The sequence below is a fragment of the Tachypleus tridentatus genome, chromosome 8 (assembly GCF_004210375.1).
Source record: "Tachypleus tridentatus isolate NWPU-2018 chromosome 8, ASM421037v1, whole genome shotgun sequence".
NCBI classification, from domain to species: domain Eukaryota; kingdom Metazoa; phylum Arthropoda; class Merostomata; order Xiphosura; family Limulidae; genus Tachypleus; species Tachypleus tridentatus.
The window spans coordinates 7,073,433-7,089,461 of record NC_134832.1 but is presented as its reverse complement, the minus strand read 5'-3'; the positions used below and the strand labels follow the sequence as shown (position 1 = coordinate 7,089,461).

Sequence of the window (16,029 nt, the reverse complement as noted above, 5' to 3'; positions counted from 1 at the left end):
TGTTCTAAGGTAATTGTGTATCTTTTGTTCATGATGTTTTGATTGAACAGATATTATCAAAACCATCATCTCTTTTTGTAACAATTTTTTTCAGATTACAAGTTTTCTGAGATTAAAAACAGGACAAGCAATTGATTAAAATTAAGTCCAGATTTTTGAACTATTAAAATATTTAGTCCTAGTTTTCTAATAGCCTTTATAATTTAAGCACTTACACAGTTGTGTGTCCCCTTCAGTGTATCAGTGGTAACCTTAAACACTTCCAGTACTACATCTATGGATTGTATGGAAAAACTAATTATTCCTTACATAAAGATTTTGCAAACATATTAGTGAATCAAAACTATTAAACAAACAAAATACCACTGGTGAATATTATTGTAATCTCATAGATTACCTGAAATATGGCTGTATAGACCCAAAATTTCAGCACAATGTCAAAGTTTTCTAGAAATTCAAAACAAGAATGCTCTTGTGATTAAGTAGAAAAGCCCTCTAAACTTTAATGATCTAAATAATAAGTAACTTAGAGGGTTTTTTTTAAAGGATTACCATTTATTTGGTTACTTGCTTAATTTAGACCATATTTATAATTATCCAAACATCTGGTGGTTCTTGCAGGAAGCTGTGTTTGTTGTGTGTTGTTTTTTTTTAACTGTATATATCTGAAGTGGGACAGATGTAGTGATTTGAAGATTTATAATTATATTTTATTTTAAAAATTATATTTTAAAGTAATCTGTGATGATGAGAAAACCCACTTGTAGAGAAAATTATATATGTAAGAAATGGCTGGTATACTCAGTTACACAAATGCCTTCAACTATGTGGTCAGCTATCAATCAGTTACCTCCTCCTTTGGTTGTGAACTTGATGATAACCGATAAAGGTTGAAACGTTGTTTGATCCTCTACATAGTGCTTTCTCTATTCATACCAGCTGTTTTTTACATATGTATATTTTAAAATATTATTTATGGCACATATTAAAATATATGTATATTTCTATTTATTTCATTCTTGTAAAGTTTACTTTTTGTGTAAGGATTAATGTATTATAATGTGATGAAGATGTATTATTGTACTATATTAATTTTTTTTAATGCACCATTTCAATTATAGACATATTGATATTAAACCTTTAGTCATTGAGAAAGATAGAAACTGAAGTGTTGGGTAAAAAACTTTTTCTTCTGAAGCTTGTGATCATAATGTTTATAGTAACTTAAAAAGCCAGAATCACATTATTTTAATGTATAAGTGATATTTAGAAAAACAAGATAGAAATTCCAACTACAACAAATCAAGAAAAAGTAAGAAGTTTCAGTTGAATAGATTAGTGTTTAGTTAGTATTAAAAAATGCAAATTACATAATAAACAGCATGAGAAATAAGTGTATCATCCTGTTAGATATGGTTATATTCTGTTTAATAGTACCAGACATGGACTGAGAGAGACTGTAGAGAAAAAAAATACAAGCTATTTTAAGGAACAAATATGCAAGTATTAGTATATGAATACAAAAGCAAGGAATTATTCATACATATGTACGTACATGTATACAGTAGTATTAATATGACTGCAAAGGATTTATTATTATGTTTCTTAAGTTTCAGAAATATATATATTATTGTTTAGGCTCTGGTGTTAATATTTCTGTAATTGAAAATATTTGTAGACACTAACCGTGATGAGTATACTGATAGATTGTAGTTACAACTGAATATAATTAAGAAAGTTTTTTTTAATACTAATAAAATGATAAAATATGTACTAACATCTACTCACCACTAACATAATAATTGCTTAGATATGCTATAAACATATGTAGTAAATATTTATATTATAATGAATGACTTCTAAATATTGTACAAAAGTGAGCATCCTTACATACCTTATGATTTTATGATCTAATACTACTTAAGATATAATTAGCTAATCCCAGTTTAGTATATACATAAGAGCTATTGAATAGGTAAACTAAATAAAATGAAATTTTCTCAATATACCTATTGTAATAATGGAGTAGTACTAGATCTCTTATTAACTGAGTTAATTCTAAATTAAGTAACAACATTGGACACAAAATTAAATACAAAATGAGTAGTCATTAATCAATACTAAACAAAACAGTGTGTGCATTTGCAATTTACCTGAGTCATTCTCTCACTTACACTTGATCACTGAGCCGACTCATGATGACCAAGTTTTACTAGAATTTTTTCAATAATGTTTGAGATCAACTACCAAATTCAAGTTTTTTTTTAGTTGCATAACAAACTTTGTATTTACTCAAAAGACCAGATTAATTTGACTGACATCATAAAAAGTACAAAATAAATCAGAATTACCCTTTTTTTCTTTCTTGAATTACTTCAAATTTTAGAAGAAAACAACATTTGTTTATGTTAAGTAGTTTAAAATATCTTAATCTTATAGAACTGTTTATAATTAAATTTATTGTTTTATTGCCTTTTGGATCATGATTTTAAAAATTCTCCTAAGAAGTGTCGAAATGTGCAGTAACATGAAACATGTTACACTAACCAAGATACATGTGCTACTTGTGAGTGAGCTGTTAATCCTAGCAAATGTACCTCATAGAAAAATTTTATTATTATCATTATATTTCTTTATCTTCCGTAATGTAACCTTATCTAGCCTAAAAGTTTCCAAGTTTTACATATTAAGTTATTTGTATAATAATTAATGAGAAAAAGAAGAAATATATCACTTATCTGTGTAGTCATTTTTTTGTTTGTTTGAGGCCATTAACTGTACTTCTACGTTACTCCTACTACTTTACATCAATGCTAGTAATTCATAAAATGTTTCAATTAAATAATTCAGGAAATATCACAGAATATTTTATGTGAACAACCGAGAAACTGATCTTTCTGTAAGAAATTTTCTGGCTCTCTAATCACATGATTTGAACTGTTATAAATTCAACTTTAGCTCCTACTGTGTTCTTAAAGGAAAATTTTTTCCCTTCAGCTATATTGTCAATTATCTATAACATCACATGGTATAAACATATGCCAGTCAATCAATTGAATCTGAGCTGTTGGTTATAAATTTAATGGTATGTGGCCTCAGAAAAATCCTATTCATGGGACCTAAAAAAATATGAGTGTACCAAGGCCTCAGACCTCAGCAAGTCATTCTCAAGATTTGGTAATATAAATATTGTAACTCACACTGTGCACAGAACATTGTAGAGACTGATTTGGTTTCTGATAACTGTAAATAGTTTATTACTTGAAATTGTTAAAAAAGGCTGTATGATATTCTTATCATCATAAAAACATATTTTAAAGTTTCTAGCAAACTGAAAATTCTCATGTTTTTTTGTGCTTTCCTCTAAGAACAAGTCACACCTCAAGTGGATCCAAATGAAGAACATGAGAAACTCTTAAAGATGACACAAGAAAAACAGTATTTATTGGCCCAACAAGAGGAGCTTTTACTGCTTGAAGAAGAACTGAAGAGAAAGATAAAGACAGAGCATATAGAAATGGAAAGGTTAAGGACAGAGATTGCAGAATGTCATCAGCTGAATAAGTAAGACTGCCCCTCTGTACTTGTGTTATATTTTCAGAATAATCTATATAGAGTAGATATGAGAGAAAATAATGTTTGAATAATGTAGTGGCATGCTGTGATGCTGTTCATAAAGTATGTGAGAACAATTTAGATGAAACATTAAATATTTCCTTCTAATGAGCACTTTTCTTATTTGAACTTTGGAGGCAATCAAGGTTGGATCGATAACACTTGTAATATATGAAGCATTTAAATTGCAACAGAAATAAATATATTTATATGTTCTTATATAATTATTCAACATTTTTCTGATTTCTTATTCAAAAAAATTATTTTTTGAAAAAACACTTCAAAAAGGTGAAATGTGATCATTACATGTTGGCGAGCATAGTTCAATCACAGAGAGATATAGACTGAGTGCTCTCATTATAACCAATACAAGCATGGTGCATGATGTGTGAAGCAGCTAGCAGACCTTAGAGCTTTAAGAACTCATCCTCCTTCTGAGTTCTTAGTTTCATGTTCTTTGTTTAATCTTTCTCATAAATTTCTTTTTTTTTCTTATTGGCTGTGGACATTGTTGGTCGGAGTTGTTTGCTTAAGACTCTTTGTCATTCCACATTGTCCTGCTTTACCCCAGCAGGTATTTCCTTCCCAAGACTCTGGCAGCCAGAAAAGGGGAAAAATCCTTCTCACCTGTATGACCACACTGATCCTGATCGTTTTTTATGTCCTATTATGTGGCTCATGCTAATTCGTTTCGAGGCACAAGGAATTGATTGTTCATTCTTTGGGATCCTCCTGTTTACCCTTACCTTTTCTTCCATTATCATCACAAGGTGGTTTCACAGATTGATTCATAACTCTATGTCATTTGCCAACTAGTTGATTTACTCTGTAGAAGATGTTGTGTGTAGTTGTATGTGGACTACTACTAATACTTTCCTATCTCATTACTTACATGACTTGAGAGTTACCTCATTTGAGGGTTCTCAGCTGCTCCCTTTAAATATTTTGGCCACAGTTGTTAGACTTTGAACCAAGGATAAGTATTATTCTCAATTATGTACCTTTTTTTTATTTCCAGAGTCCCTTTTATTTTAACTAGGTCACACTCTGTGGTGAGTGTTGCCCACATATGTATACATATGTATGTCTTCTCAATTATGCATTAGCAACCACTTTCACTATAAATGCTGTAGGTTTTAACAGACTCTGTTGAAATGGGGTGTTCCATAAGACTGTTTAGGCACCTACGAGATGATATTACCTTATTAGGGACTGCCACTCATGGACAATCATGAATAATGCTAAAGGGGTCCTGATGATATTAAGGTTGAATAAATCTGGATCTGTTTGCTCTTAAAAATGTAGGGAACTTGGCTCATCTATTGCACAGTTTCCAGAGCACTATTTCTCAGGACTCCCCAATGCATTTTATCTCCCATACTCTACTCACAAAGATTGAGAGTCCTTACCACCACTAGTTTCCAGTCACTGGGGTGATAGACAGAGTGTTTGAGCATGCTTCTCCACTTGTGGAGAAGAGGGTGAAGTTGGGGGTTCTCATATTAAAATCTCTTGATGTTTTTCCCAGGTGTCAATAGGAGTGTATTTGTAATTCTGGTTCAGATTTTACACAAAGCAATCTGATTACATGTGCCTTCTCTTTGAGCAGTGTTGTTTCATATATTGTTCATGGAAGGTGCTTAGCTGCTTCCTCATAATTCTGAACATTAAGTGGTCTCCATAATTTACCTAAGACATTTGAATTTGGTATAAAAGACTGGAGCAAGCATTCTTGATGCTTAGATTAGAAAGAGTGGAAAACCTTGGAAATTGAGCAATAACTATCTAGCTGAAGAGGTAAGTATTATTGAAAATACATTTTTGGGTTAGAGAAATGTCAACTTTTGAGTGTTTTAAGTATTTATTTACACCATCACCTTGAATTTTAGCCTTTTAATATTTTCTCATTTTTTACATGCAAAGTCTCACGAGAATTGTATTTTAAGTTTAGCCCTCAGTGTTACTTTTTGTAAGTAAGTTCAATCATGAAAACTATCTGTGTTCCATGAGATAGCTGTGTAATATTTGTTCTTCGTTACTTTGCATATGTGAAACTACTTTGTGAATGTTACATAGAGAGCAAAATATTTGTAAATACTTAAGTTTCAATTTTCTGAATTGTAAATACAATTTTGACATTTTTAAGAGATTTGTTTCTCATTTGTATCAGGTGTAAGGGTTAGCATTGTTTCCCATATCATTTAGCTTGCAGTTCTCTAAGTTGCTGACAAAATTAATGCCACTTTAAATACAGATATTTCAAGAAAACATTAAACACAAGCAGTTGATGAACAATGAATATTAACTCATAAATAACCCTGTATATGTGAGTGTGTCAGAGTGTGCATCTCATGGTCTTTTTACAGTTTTATTCTAAGTATAATTAAACAATTTTATTATCACTATATGTCAAGAAATTTGTCATCATATTATAGTATATAAATCAAATTTTAAAGTATATAACTTTGAAATTCTCAATTTTCATTTCACTCATTCACTCTGAATTGTCTTTTGTAGATTTTCTTTCTACCTGTATATCATCTTCTGAGTTTGGCATAAAATACACACTTATAGCATAGTTAATGCTAAACTATAAGCTAAATTTATAGCCTCCAGTCTTCTTGCTCTTATGAAATATCAATAAGAAAATCAAACCCACATTCCACACCTTCCTGTCCCATCTCGTACTTCAAAACAATATCAGTAATTCTCTCTGTCATTTGCTCATGTTTTACTTGTGATTAATAGAAAGAGAAGATAACCATAACTAATGGTGCCTCATTTGTGATGCAGCTAGTAGTCTTTAGAGCTTTAAGAACCGAGATCTGCTGAATGTTACATCCTATGTATATGTATATATATATGAGGATACTATGAGATGTGTCGTAAAACTGCCAACCTTAGAAATGATTTTAATGGCTGTATTCGTACAGAGATTTAGAGCTCTGGTGTAAAAACTGCACTTTTTTTACATCTCAGAGAAAAAATCATCTTTGCCAAGGAAAAATTGAGCAATTTGTTGATTTTTCATTCCAGAGAATAGCCTTGTGTAATTTCCAAATTTTTTGTGACTGAGCACAATAATTATCACATCATGGTAGTAATCAGTTACTTCAATAAGTGGGCTAAAGCATATGCATTGGTTTGTATGATGACTCAAACAGTTAATAACAAACTGACTGAACAGTGGATAATTTACTTAGGAACATCATTCAAGGAACAATCTTCTACAGTCATTTTTTTGTGTGAGTTTTAAATGTACTGTATGTGGTAAAGACTTCTACTTCACCCTGTTATTTTAAGTCTATTGGTCATATTCCATAACCCAAACTTTAAAGTTTATGGCTCCTGAATTGGCAAGTTTATATTATTCTGACTGGGTTAATCATCTATCATATGTAATTATGACGTAACACAAAAAAAAATACCTTAAGGGTTATATGCCCTAAGTAGATCATTTATACAGTTTCCACCAACAATTTTATTCTCAGAATATCCTAAAGGTTACAGTAATTGGATACTGTCCACATTGGTTGACACAAATGGGTTTACACACTAGCAGATTAGAAAAATAGCCAGTAGATTGAAATGAACACACTGTAAGGTGACATAACATCAGCTCAAATAGGTGTGGATCTGACATACACTAGTAGCATAATATCCATGTCAATGTAGCTGTACTGGGTCTTATCTTGTGCTGCAATGAATCAGTCCATCAAACTACAAGAATCTGAAGTTATGTGGTATGCAAAAGAGAACTGAATTCATGTTAATGAACTGAAACTTTATGTTTTCAGTGAGTCTCTGCAACACTGGCTTGACAAGAAAACAATGTCTGATGAGTTGAATGTAATGTTGATAATGAGGAAATTACAGAATAGTACTCTGATCTAGCAGAGTATTGATAGAAACCTTGCCTGGCTGCAAACAAATAGAAGAAAACAGAATGCTATCAGTTGAGTGACTTGGCTTAGTAGCAATGTTGACTCCAATTAGCTAGAGTTAGGAGTACAAGTCTCAGCAGTTATTTATATGTTCTACAATATGTGTAGCTATGAGGATAATAGCTAAAAGGGAGATGAGGTACTCAAGATAAAAAAGCCAAATTTTATTGTGAAATGTTTATAAGATATTTTGGGATATCTGTTGGTTTCCATTTATTATAAAATGTGCATGGTGATAACTGTTGGATCTAGAAACTTGTCAGGTGACAAGTTGTTGACAATGGCTAAAAGATGTAACATCTCTTACTGTTAAACATATGTTCATGATCTCTAATTAATGTTGTTTCACTTTTTATATATTGGGTTGAGGAATAATTCGTGAGCGTTTTTTCAAGTTAAAAAAATATATTCATAAATGAAACGCTTTCGCAAAATATTTCATGTCATTTGGTAGATAATTTTTTGCTCTAATAGATGGTGTGTTTGATTTTCATATGTCTTTAATTTTTTGCTTTCATTTTCAGCTCATTAAATGGAATGTCAAGTGGACAAAATCGAGCATTTTCGACACCATCTGCTTTTCGCATTTAATTTCTTGCAATTTCGTTTAAAACAATGCATGCTATATACCTAGGTATTACATAAAATAAAGTATCATACTAAATGTTTTGGGTGTAATGTGTTCATGCATTGAAGTATTGTATAGTCTTGCATGTAATGCTTGAATGAAATTATTTAAAAACGCTCACGAATTATTCCTCAACCTAATACAAATGGTTTGTCATAGAAAAGTTTCATACTGATTTTGCATGAAAAACACATATAATTATCCTTTTAAGTAAATATGAAGCAGAATCTGTATACATACATATGTTAAATAATCATAAAATTATATTAGTCAAAATGTACAGATTGATCAAGCCACATATATTCAATTGATATATAACTGCTTTACTTGTATAGTACAAAATTAGCTGGAAAAGTTGATTTCTTTGATTTCAGAGCACAATTTAAGAAAATAGACATTTGTATGTAATATTTCTTGTTTAAGTTTGAAAATTTAAAAATATTATCTTGTACTCTGTGTCTCAAAAAAGTATCTTTTCCTAACTGTCAAACACATACAGGTGCAAAAGCAGTCATTTCAATTCGATTGCTTATCAATTCTGTACCAATAAAGTTGAAGAGAGTACTTTACAATTGTAAAGTGCCTACCAAGTTAGACAACAGAATAGGTAATACCGTATTTCATGTACAGTCCATTTAGCAAGTCTTTTGCTTCAGCAGTTAAATTGAAAAGACTTGTCTTTAGTTTATAACTGATTTGTCTTTTATGGTTGGTCGCACATAATGCTCAGAATGTCATGTTTGTGCTGTTTTTCATAATGCTTTAGAACCAAGCACTTAATGGAACTCGAACACTACCTTTTGATGTGATGGATGGAAAGGTTTAATAGTTGTGTGGTATAGAAATCCACTGAAATTGCTACTGCTAAAAGGATTGTTTTAGATAGCATTTGTGAATGTCTGAATGTGACAGTAATTTTATATTTTTGAGAAAACTTCAATGTATTATTGAAATGTATGTATGACCAATCACCACCCTATACTGAAGTCTGAACTCTTAAACTGCCACCAGATGGATGGATCAAAAAGTATTTGATAGATTGTTTAGGCAGAGTATTTATGATAAAACTTTGTAGAATGGACAGCAACTGCAACTGCCTGTTGTGGAGACACAAGTGTAGAGGACGATGTTTTGAAAATCTTCCACCTTTCAAATACAGTTGTATCTCCACAACAAGCAGTTGCTGTCCATTCTACAAAGTTTCATCATAAATACTTTCCCTAAACAATCTATCAGAGACTTTTAACTTTCTTTTAATATAATAATACATAATATAGTTATACTGGACATTCTTATTTTGACTGCTAATTAGTTAAGTCTACCTTACATGCTTTTGAGCTGCACAATTAAATGTCCTCAACATACAAAACAGTATAGATATCATCATTAAACACACCATGGAACTGGAGAAAATAACCAGTATGTGCTGTTTGCCAATATTACTGATGGAACAGTTTCTCCAGCTTCCACACCAGTAGAATTGAATAGATCACTTGTCTTTGTTTTTCACTTTGTAATGCTATCTGACAATGAAATAGAAATGTTATGAAGGTCAAAACAGCTCCTTGGCTTACTACTGTTTTTTCTGGTTCTTCTAGGGAACCAAAGACTTTACTGTCAGCCAAAGCAGGATTTAACCTGCAGTAAATGAAAAAAACAACAAAGAAAACCTTTGAGCCACTAAACATAAACAACCAGAAATAAATCACTTGTTTTTCTGATGGTTACCAAGATAAGAACAGACACAGAATCAAAACATGAACCAACACCTAACTAGAATGTAGCTTGAAAATGCCAAAGCATCCATTCACAGTTTCCAAAGAGAAAGTTTATGGACAGACTTTCTCATGGTTTTAATAGGACCTCTTGTTTAACAAAGAAGTTAATTTCAGTGAAAACAGTACCCTGCATCAGCTTCAGCAACTACTTAATTATTTCCAGTCAGTTTAGTATGGATGCAGAAAGTTCAACAGAGAAGCATTTTTTGCCAAAGCCATTTTTTTCTGAAGAAAAATTATATGGTTGAAAACATAAGGGTTCTCTGCCCAATTCTCCTCTGTTTAAGCAGAAATGGCCACTTTTTCCATTCTAATTTGGATGGCATCAAGCTGTTGATTGATTCTTATCATCCTGTATGTCTTTCCTTACACAAAACATTTCTGAAACTTGCCTATATAGTCACCTCTAGACAGTTTTCTTTGTATCAGAAAGGTTGTGATGGATGAATGCATGGAGGGGTGGCACTGCTGGTCAACCAGCAAGTGTCCATCTTACCTTTGCAACTCAGTACACCATTGGAGACTGCAGCCATCATTGTTTTCTTGGGTCCTACCATCATTGTTTGTTCTCTCTACCTGTCTCCTGGAGAGACCTATGATCAATTAGAGCTTGATGTTCTGGGATGGTTCTGTAGAGTGGATGCTTTAAGATCACAACCTTTTTCTTTTTAGTAATAGTTCTGATACTTATTTTCATGCACCTAGTCAGTATTTTACTGCTCTTGATTTCTCTCTCCAAAGCAATTAGATGATAGTTAGTGAAAAGGGACAGAGAGAGAAATCAGTAGTAGTACAAGACTGACTAGGTGCATGAAAATAAGTATCACAACCTTTTTCCTTTTAGTAATAGTTCTGACACTTATTTTCATGCACCTAGTCAGTCTTTTACTGCTATTGATTTCTCTCTCTGTCCCCTTCACTTTTATCACACATTTCTTGGAAGGTTGACAATGACTCATTTCAAGGAAGACAGACTGTGGTTGATGCCACCTGGCCTGTGTACCTTGGTGGAAGCTGGACCAGTCCAGCTGACCCTATTTCACTATCCTGCCAAAACTTAACCCTGCTGTCATCAGTTTGCAATTGATAGATAACTGCATGGAAGCATTGACTGTACTGTCCAGCTGGCTGAATTGGGTCTGTCTTTGGATGTTGCTGTCTCTACTGGATAGCCCATACCAACCCTTTCATAAAACCTCAACACATTTTCCACAATATCCTCATCCTTGTGGAGTCCTTCCTGCCAAGTGGCATAAAAGACCCAAAACTGGGCTTGAGATATTTTTTTATAGGTATCCTATACTTTGAAACTGCATTGCTTTCAGTGGGCTTGTGCATGCCAGGTAAGATGTCAAAGCCAAAAGGAATCTTGGATTAAGTTTATAACTAGCATCTCTTCTACTACCAGTTCCAAAATCATATGGGACAAGATTCAGAAGGTCAATGAGCAGAATACTTTCCCGTTTCGATTTTGCCTTCTAATGGCCAAGAAGTTTCTGATGCCCAGTGCAATGCTGATACTCTCAGCAACAGCTTTTCTCATACATCTAGCACTTGTATTTCATCCCCCAATTTCTTGGCCATCAAGTCTCAGGCAGAGCCATTGCCTCTTTTCTTTTGAGCTGATCAAGTCTATGACTATAATCATCCATTTACAGTGGTGGAACTCAAGCTTATCCTTCATCAGCTTGGCAAACCATCAGTTGAACCTGATTATATTCAGTACAAGATACTGTGCCATCACTCTCCTGCTATTATTCTAGTTATTTTTAACCATATCTGACAAGAGAATGTTTTTCTTGATGCTTGGCACTGGGCTATTGTCTTTCCTTTATCTAAAACCTGGGAAAGATCCCAAGATTCCTTCTAACTGTCATCTTATTGCTTTGGTGAGCTGTCTTTATAAAATCTTAGAGATAATGGTTAATGCTTCTCTTGTTTGGTTCCTTGAACCAAACAATCTCCTCTCTCTTACCCTGTGTGGAATCCAGTGACAGCTTTCCACAATGGACCACCTGATTTGCCTTGAAATGTTGATCAGAAAAGCCTTTCTCAAGCAACAACATCCTGTTTCTGTATCATTTGACCTTGAGAAGGCTTATGACACTATGTGGAGATATGACATTTTGTGAGAACTTCATTTATATGGGTTGTGTGGCCATTTACCCATTTTTATATAGAACTTTTTAAAGGACTGGTGATTCCAAATCCATGTCAGCTCAACACTTTCCCATACTTATCCACTGGAACTTGGAGTCACTCAGAGCTATGTCTTGAGTGACAAAATTTTACAGTGTGAAGAGTAATGGTATCACTGCACAACTTCCTCCTATCATTGCAAATGGGCTGTGTGTCGACAACTTCTACATCTATATTCTACATCAATGTCAGTCATTGAGGATGAGGTTTATTGAGAGGCAGCTACAGACTGCCCTCAGTCATTTGTTCAAGTGAATCATAGCAAACAGTTATACGTTTTTCTTTCTCTAAAACCATTTACATGCACATTTGCCACCAACAGGGTATTCTTGGTGGTGATGTTATTCCCCTGGTACCTGAAGCAAAGTTCTTGGAGCTTATCTTTGACTGTAAGCTGTCCTTCATTCCATACATCAAGCAGCTACATATGAAATGTACAAAAGCACTGAACATCCTCCATGCCCTCTCTTCCAACTCTTGGGAAATAGATCAGTATTTTATGCTAAAGATCTAACATTCCCTTATTTGATCCAAACTGGATTAGGGGTTTCTGGTCTATGGTTCTACCAGGACCTCAAGCTTGAAGATAACGGACTCTGTTCATCATCTGGTGCTTCGGCTTAGCAAGGAGGCTTTTTAACTTCTCCTATTCAGAGTTTGTACATTGAGTCTCACAAACCTCCTCTACATCTCTGCCACTTGCAGCTCTTCTTACTGTATACCTCAAAGCTTCTATCCTTACCATAGCCTCCCACCTGGTGTTGTGTCTTCCTTTTGGCCTTCATGTGTAAGTGCAGCTGGCTGAATTGGGGCTGTCTTTGGATGTTGCTCTCTCCACTGGTCAGCCCATCCCACCATGGTTTATTACCCTCCCAACCTGTGATCTTTCTCTGAGTCATTTGAAGAAGACAGATTCTTCTTATTGGAAGTACCATCTGCTATTTGCCAAACATCGATTCAACCATCCTTCCTTTCTCGTTTATACAGATGGTTCAAAATCAGGTGACTCTTTGAGTTCTGACATGGTTTGTTGTGGTTCAGTAGTTGCATACAGGATCCTATCATTTCTGGGTTCACTGCAAAGTTGTATGCCATTTCTCTTACCCTGGATCATGTAGAAGCTATGCAGTACACTAGTAGTACTATCTATATTGACTCGCTTAGTTCTCTACTGGCCCCGGAATTGCTTCGCATTAGTTCTTACTCTGTTCTCAATGTTATTCAAAACTGACTTATTTCTTTTTATCTTCCATTTCTATCCAGTTTTTCTGAATGCAAGGCTATGTTGGTATTCATGGGAATGAACTCCTTGACACTGCAGCTAAGTCCATCTGCTTTGGTGTTAACACTGCCATGCCTGTCCTATATATGAACTATGGTCCTGTATTGAAGACTTGGCTTCTCACCATTTGCCATTTGTTTTGGAGTGAGCAATGTGATAACAATCTTTTCCAAATCAAACCCTCTGTTGCTTTGTGGCTGCTTGTTTCTGTAAGGATTGGAAGGAGGAAGTTGTGCTGGCTAGGCTACACATTGGTCATAGTTTTTTAACTCATCATTTTCTTTTATGCGGGACTGACTGACTCACCTTGTGTGTGGCGATTGTAACACTCAGGTTACAATAGCTCACATTTCACTATTGTGCTGTTATTGCAACTGTAAGTGATGGCACCATTATGGACATGTTTTATTTTTGTGGGTTTACCCCTGATGCTGAACAGTATTATTGGTGATGGTGGTGCTGTCCACCTTACTTTTGTTTTTACAATTTTTAAGGGACTTTGGCATTTTTAATTTTGTTTATGTTTTATCCAAATTTTTGTCATTGATTTCTTTTAATAATTTTATTTTTTTACCAGTTATTTGGCACAGATAGCCTAGTTGCCTTGTACCAAGGAATGTCAACCAACCAACCATCTTCATTAGTTTCAGATTTGATTACAAGTTCATTTTGATTAACATTTGTTATGTACGGTTTCTGCTGATTTTTAACTTAAATAATTGAAAAGATAACACCACATAGATGGCTAACAACTTGCTTCTCATTATTCATTTTCCTTTGTTAATAACTTTTTTGTCATCATGTCTTGTCTTTTTCTTTACACCTGCAATAAGTGACATAAGTCACTGCAACTAGGTCCACAAACATCCAGTTTGTAAGGAATATGAAACGTTTGTAATGTTTCACCAATTTACGCCTTTGTATTTGAAACATGTATTCAAAATATATATTAATTATATGAAGTGGCTTTCATTACTCACAACTGATGACTTGATTATTGATATTTTTTTTCAACTTGTGGAATTTTTGGATAAGCAATCATTACAGTGATTATAAACAGCTTATATGTATTAATAATATAAATACGTTCTTCAATATGAATATTTTCTGTTTTAATATTGTGATATTGAAGGTATCATCAGTACTCATTTGGGTCATCAGAGAACAGCAGCTCAGAAACTGACAGCAGTAGTGAGACTGTATCCTTTCAGTAAAAAAGTTTAGTACTAGTTTTTATTGAACAATAGGCATGGTGCAATGATTTTTAAAGATGTGTTTATTTTTTGAGTTCACCATAATACCTATTGATCAAAATCAGAGTATTTTTGTATTTTTATTTGCAGTATTCAGCAGAACTGCACTTCTTAATAACATTTTTACAATAAATAAGTATAATTCACTTCTATTTCATGAAATGCCTTTCATAATCATTCTCTTTAACTACGAAAAGGATGAGGAGTATTTGCAACAAATGTTAGAAGATTTGATAAAAGAAAATCAGGAACTAGAGGTAAGAAATCTTCAATATTTCCTTGCGTAACCTTCCAAGTGATTTTCATGTTATTACTGGAAGTCATTGTTCCTAAAAAAAATTGGATGCATTATTTGTAAAATTGTGTATTACAGTATTGATTGTAATGGTTGCTGAATATTTAATTTTTTAAAGAATTAATATTAAATTATTAGAGATTATTTCAAAAGGTATTCTGCCATTAATTAACCTGAGCTGTGCTTATTGTTAAGAGTTTATTTACTTTTGGTTTATGTTTAATGTTTCTGCTTATTGTTTTACAGCTGAAAAATGCTGATGTTTGTCAGCAGATTCAACAAGAAAGAGAAACTTGTTTAGACATCAAGGTTCGAATGAAACTTATGAATGTCAACAGACCTTCTGTTTTTTAGATTTAACATTTTAATCATACTTATTAAAATAAGACTTCTTGTTGTTCAGCAGTTACATATTCTTTGGATGCTACAAAAGACTTCATGTTTGTTATCATTAAATAATGTAATCTAATAAAAACAAAAGCCAGAAATGAATTTTAAAAATCAGTAGAATATTTTTTCATTACGTGAATAACAATAATTTCCTTTCTGATATATATTTATCTCCTGAAATGATGTCACCACACCTGTTATTTGAATTTAATATATATGTGCATTTTTGTAAAATTAGTCAGTTTTTTGTCTGTACAATAGTGTATGGTTTTTCTGTTGTTGTTTCAATAAAAATATTAAAATATGAGGTATTAGCAGTGTGGCCTTTTTCACTGAATCACAACATTAATCCAAAACATTTTTTGTTATTTATTGTTTTACAGAGAATATTAAAATGTAACAATTTTTTTGTCCATTAATTTATGGATGATTAGGGAGATATAAAAGAGTTGCAAACAAAGTGTCTCCAGATGTACTGTCATGGATGTTAACATTTCATGTGTTGGTTCATCTATAACTTTCACTTTGGCCTCCTTTACAATTATCCCCCTGTAGTCTATATGGTCTGTACTTGTGGTGGGCACAGTACAGACGGTGCTGCTTTTTGTGTAAAAAGAAAAAATCCTTTAAAACTCATTCTGTTAG

General features: G+C 33.1%; 1 protein-coding gene across 5 annotated transcripts in view; it reads left to right on the top strand.

Annotated features, from left to right (window-relative positions):
- Window positions 1-15,691, top strand: part of Rlip (Ral interacting protein) — a 114,955-nt gene extending 99,264 nt beyond the window's left edge. For all 5 annotated transcript variants that reach the window (XM_076517502.1, XM_076517500.1, XM_076517503.1 and 2 more), the window contains exons 12-15: window positions 3,369-3,564; window positions 14,579-14,645; window positions 14,897-14,956; window positions 15,241-15,691. In XM_076517502.1, the coding sequence (XP_076373617.1) occupies window positions 3,369-3,564; window positions 14,579-14,645; window positions 14,897-14,956; window positions 15,241-15,348 (431 nt within the window). In that variant the 3' untranslated portion in view covers window positions 15,349-15,691. The remainder of the gene's footprint in view (window positions 1-3,368; window positions 3,565-14,578; window positions 14,646-14,896; window positions 14,957-15,240) is intronic.
- The last annotated feature ends 338 nt before the right edge of the window (window positions 15,692-16,029 follow it).